At 38.4% G+C, this 5,786-nt stretch overlaps 1 protein-coding gene across 1 annotated transcript in view; it reads right to left on the bottom strand.

The window, feature by feature from the left end:
* Positions 1-284: 284 nt before the first annotated feature.
* The window catches only part of LOC103474421 (uncharacterized), a 10,473-nt gene continuing 4,971 nt past the window's right edge, over positions 285-5,786 (bottom strand). Inside the window, exon 2 of the mRNA XM_008425352.1 lies at positions 285-1,067. Coding sequence (XP_008423574.1) covers positions 424-1,067 — 644 coding nt within the window. The 3' untranslated portion in view covers positions 285-423. The remainder of the gene's footprint in view (positions 1,068-5,786) is intronic.

Consider the following 5,786-nt stretch of genomic DNA (forward strand, 5'->3'; position numbering starts at 1 on the left):
CAAAACATTGGAGTTAACTTATATTCTTCAAACTTTAGTTTGTGAAGTGCCTTTGTAAAACTATTCCTACCTCTTCCTTTTCCTGTTTTGTTTACACCCAAGACACAATTTCTTTATTCTATTTTAGTGGGATCTTAAGGAAAAACTATATACATATATATATATATATATATTTTTTTTTTTCTTTTCTTTTCTATAATTAGAAATCTTAAAGTATGATAATGCTTCTGTATTAGCCCCTTATCGCTATGTAAAGCACAGGTGTGTTGCAGTTATAGATACAAGACTTTTGGTTTATTTAAGAAATGAAAAAGAAAATCTGCAAATAACTGCAGGAATGTAAGCACTTCTTGAGTTTGTTTGGAGCAGTGGTGGTTTAAAGGTCTTACAGCTGCTTGGAGGAAGAATCTGTGATAAGGACCTTTATTCACCTACAATACAGCAGTCTGTGACTGAAGGAGCTCTCCAGTTCAACAACCGCCACTGGGGTAGGAGACATTGTCCATCAGTGACGTTATTTGAGCCAGAGGTCTCCTGTCTCCGACCACTGGCACTTGGACAAAGGCTCTCCCCAGAGCTGGCCTTCCTGATGAGCTTATCCAACCACTTCTTCTCAGCCGTAGATAAGCTGCTGCTCAAACATAATACACCAAAGAAGACGGCTGATGCCACTACAGAGTCAGAGAATGTCTTGAGGAGCGCCCTCTGCACGCCAAAAGACCTCAGTCTCCTCAGCAGGTAGGGTCTGCTCTGATCATCGGTGTTATGAATCCAGTCCGGTTTATTGTTCAGGTGAACATCCAGGTACTCATAAGTGTCCAGTATCTCAATGTCCCCTGCCTGGATGTTCAGCAGTGTCAGTGTGATGGGTCTGTGCATGCGGAAGTCCAGCTCCTGGATGGTGGATCTCACCGCATTGATCAGAAGATTGTTCCGTCGCTGCCAGTCCACAAAGTCTTGTGTCTGCTGTCTGCACTCTGAGTCACTCTCACTTTTGATGAGACCGGCTGTGGCAGAGTTGTCAGAGAGCTTTCCAAGATGGCAGCCTGGGGAGTTCATTGAGAAGTCTGCAGTGTAGTAGAAGGTGGAGAGGAATGAAAATCAATTAAGTTTGATTCTCATATCATCTATCAATATCAAGTGACTTTTAAGAACTTTTTCTGTTACTTGAGAATATGAGCAAGGTGGGTAAGTGTAAGTGAGTAAGTTTACGCTTCATTGGCTCGAGTCTGTGGAGGGGGGGACTTTCTCACGGTCACTTCTTCGTACATTACTTAGGCACATCATCTCTGTCTCCTGTCCCATTCTTCTTCTCGCGATTCAACAGTACCAAGACTGCCGAGGAACGATGACTCTTATGTTACTCACTCTCTCACACTTACACACACATGCAGTGTCATTTCTCCTATCTTACTTAATCTGTCCAGGGACAGATTAGCTGTGACACAGTGTTGCCCTGCCACCCATGACCTTCCAGGAGGTTCAAAGAGAGCAGAACCCCAGCTCACCACTGAAATTCAATGACCTGACCAAGCAGTGAGGCAAGTGAGGGGAAATGGAGGGGAATAATGGCAAGAGACAGTGGCCAGAGCGGAAAAAATTAAACAGTTTGCCGTAGTTTTCTGTTCCATCCACAACTTTTCAGTTTCTACTTTTCTGTCTGTTAATATGAATGTTTTGCATTGTTTTCTTTTTCCCTGTACAGTGTTTTACATTCTCCACCCTTATATTGCTTTTTTTCTGATGGGGCCAGGATGAAAAATGTAAAATTATGTTTGCAGTATGAGGAAGGAAATGAGACTATATTATGCAACACCATGCAGTATATGAGCAAAGTGAACACAGAGAGGGAAGCTAATCAGGTTTACGCTATTAACTATAAGTCACTGAAAGTTTCAAGGTAATATACGTGTGCTGATGCTGTGTGCCGTTCAAGTTTCCGTAAGCCCTAAAAACTTTGCATTAACGCTGCATATTCATGAAATTCACACTTGCTTCTGTTATCTTTCCAATCTGCTGTCTGAAGGTTGGAAAATCTTTTATTTATATAATCTTCACACATCTGTGTCAATCAGCGAATCAGAGTTCAGGTAGTCTTTATCAAAGGTGTGCAGCCTGGCTTTGATAGAACCATCGATAAGAGGCACTACATATTCCTCCCCAAGGCTCAAGAGAAGACCCGTAATCAGCCTTATCAGCAGCAAGATCATTCCACCAGGGATACGACATCGCCACCGATCTCATTAATCCTGATAAAAGATGTTGTTCTGCCTTTGCTTGTAAACTCATGTGCAGCAGCTTCGCAGGTTAACAGATCAGAATATAAGTGCTGGTAAACAATATGTAGGGAACAAGTTCAGCTTCAACATGTTTGCACAAATATATGGTCTTCACTGCTACTCTGGTCTTTCGATTTAGGATCACAGATGTTTTGTATATGTTTTAGTTTCTTTGAGAAAGTTATGACTTAGTTGATCATAGATAGATAGATAGATAGATAGATAGATAGATAGATAGATAGATAGATAGATAGATAGATAGATAGATAGATAGATAGATAGATAGATAGATANAGATAGATAGATAGATAGATAGATAGATAGATAGATAGATAGATAGATAGATAGATAGATAGATAGATAGATAGATAGATAGATAGATAGATAGAGTTAATGTATCAAAAGTTTTGTTAGCTTTAAGATGACAGGCTTTGAATATCATTCATCCCTAGGACCATAGGCAGGCATATAGATAAGGCTTGAAGATAATTGATTTTGGCTTTTCCAGAGACAATGAAAGGATGAAAGGAGATCAAAAGGGAAGAGAAGACAGTGTTTTGATAATTAAATCCCAGGATGAACCTCGACAGATCAAAACTACAAAGAGCGAAACCTGTAAATCTAAGCTTGATGCTTCTTGACCGAGACGCTGGCTTTGTTGTAGAATAACTTGACAATTGATTCTTTTGAAATCAATGTCAAAGATTTCAGAAATTAACATGTCACAGTTGCGAAGTCACGACAACTTCCACTCTCAAGTTTCTCGCGCTCCAGAAAGAGTTTTACCTGGGATGAAAGGAGAGCAAAGCCAGCGCCTTTAGCTCATTGTATAATTAAAGTCTTAGGAAGCCCACTGCTGAGGAAGCCATGCCCTCTCCCTCTCTGTGGAGGCGGGTGATGAGATTGAGATGTAAGGTAATGGATTACTCATGACAGCTCCTTGAAACAGCACCTGCTACCTGGCTAACATGTTTAGCATAAAGTAATCAATTTTTTTTTTTTATCATCCCAGCCATACAAGCCAATTAGACCTGATTCATCAACAACTCGCCAATTAGTTATTATTACAACTAATTAAGTTACTTTTTACTTATGTTTTAATTAGGTGACACCACCCTTTGCACTGATGACATTGTACCCGTACTGAGCTAATGGAGCTGATGTTTGCTAGGTTGTTGCACTTGGCTGAACATGGCATATTCTAGCTCTTCCTCACTGCCTCTCAGTTGACATTCAGGGCTTAAGTACACACAGACAACCTCATTTGACGACCTAAACCTGACTGACCATTCAAATGCATATTGAATACATGTTTATGTAGACTTTTAAAATGGTGAGCCAGGATTTGTCACTAAATTTGCTTAAAAAATCCCACTGTTTGTGATCCCAAATCTCTCTAATATATAAGAGTAAAAAGTATGAACTATATTTTTATGTAGAACCGTTTTTTACATTGATCTGCTATACTTGCCTCAAAAATAGAGACTTTTGTTACACAGAAGGCTAAAGATAACTAAATTAAACAAAAAAGTGCATCAAGACACTTACTGAAGAAAATGAGGTGACATGTATGAAAATCAACCTAAGTCCCTATGAATTTTGTTGTTTTAAATTTGTGTAATTCCATGTTTTACAAAGCAAACACATTTGTTTACAATAATAAACATTTATTTTCAATAATTTAATGATTGTTTTTGAAATCCCAACAATTTACCTGCATATTGAGCATTTTTAAGTAAGATTTTTTTCTATAAATAATAGCACACATGGTTCATATGAAAGATATATATGTATAATGCTGACATATTTAAAATTCACAATTATTTTATTACGCCTTAAATGGTTGTAAGACTTAAAATATTTTGGGATGACAATGGTCACCATAGCAGGACATATCTAAAGAAAAATCGTTGGATGACTTTTCCATTTCTATGCCTTTTTATATGAATATAAATACAACAATAAATGCTAAAGATAAAGAGGAGAGGAGAAGAATCAATTTAGAAAAGCTCTGTAATTGTCAGATGGAGGAAAGTACCGATGCAAGAGACTGGGGAATAGAATTGGCGCCAGAGATTACCCATTTCCCCACCGAGGATCGTGAACAAGTAATTTAGTCATTTTACTTTAAGCTCCTTTTGTTACTTCCCTGCAACATTTTACCCATTTTAGCATCAGTTGTCTCTTGCTTTCTTGACAGGAGCAAACCAAACCAATTTTCCCCCTATTGTTTTTGAAGAGGCAATCAGCAAAGTGTCCCTGCTTTGATTAGATTCTGAGCCCCTCTCTTCCTTTTTTACGTTTATACATTTTTCACTATTGCCTTTTCTATTGTCTGTTCAGCGGAAAGTGAAAAAAAATGCTATTCTATTAAAAGTCTTAGGATCTTACGTTAAGGTAAGAATCCTCCATGAATACTTGACCCAAATACTTTATCTTTCATCACTCAGTCTCCATTTCACCACCAACTGAATATCTTATACCCGGTTTCTTTCAGAAATTCAATTACTCAAAAAGGCTTAGATTGCATGTGGTTGCAGCCTTTCGTTTAAGTTAGGTGTCAGCAAAACTGAAAAAAAAAGTTTGAAAAGAGGCCTCTGACTTTAAATATACAATGTGTCTCTTCTCATGAGGAGTAAGGACAAGTAGTGGAGAGTTCGAAGGGCAAAACCACTGCTGACTAAAACAAGAACACAAAACCCCATTTCGCACATCCCAAAACTATTTTAACGAGATCCATTACTGTTGGAAACATATCTGATGCACTGGCAATGAAACTGTTACATCTCGAGTAATCTAACAACTTATACCTTCAGTCAGGTGATGGTAGTGTGATGTTCTGGGTCTGCTCTGCTAATTCTGGACCTAGACGACTTTCTGTAACTAATTGAACACATAATTCTGATCTCCGCCAGAAAATCCTGAAGGAGGCTGTCCAGCTATCTGTTCATGATTGTAAGACAAGCAGTACACTGATCCAACCTGGAAGGTTTAGCAGGAATCGTACCGTATCGCTCATTAGAAATGAATAGAGGGCGGAAGGCGGTGGTTATTCTAAATGTATTACTATTCAGTAATTCAGTTTTTTGGGCTTTTAGTTGAGTGTATGCGGCAATTGTGATAATACATATATGTAGAGGAGTTTAAGTTTGTGTTTAGGACTTGCTATCCAGATTTATCCAAGTGTTTAAAACATGTGCCCTCCATCTGTTTGGTTCTTGTGTATTTTTTTAAAGCACAAATTAGAAATTGGCATCAAAATATGCAGTGCAAATTAATTAGGCACCAGCATCCTAAAGTGAATAATAAGTACCAGGGTTGAATCGAGAAGACAAACAGCTCTGACTAGCGAATACAGCCAACGATCCACACCAAAGGAAGCTTAGATGAAGCGGCACTGGATTTAGGTTTGATGGATTTAATTCCTACTGATGGGCTCTCCGGAAAAGTGCTCAATTCAAAAAATCTGCATAATGAAGTCAAACTGCCTGTGCCAGTTTTTTATAT

This window comes from Poecilia reticulata, linkage group LG13, assembly GCF_000633615.1.
Source record: "Poecilia reticulata strain Guanapo linkage group LG13, Guppy_female_1.0+MT, whole genome shotgun sequence".
Lineage (NCBI taxonomy): Eukaryota > Metazoa > Chordata > Actinopteri > Cyprinodontiformes > Poeciliidae > Poecilia > Poecilia reticulata.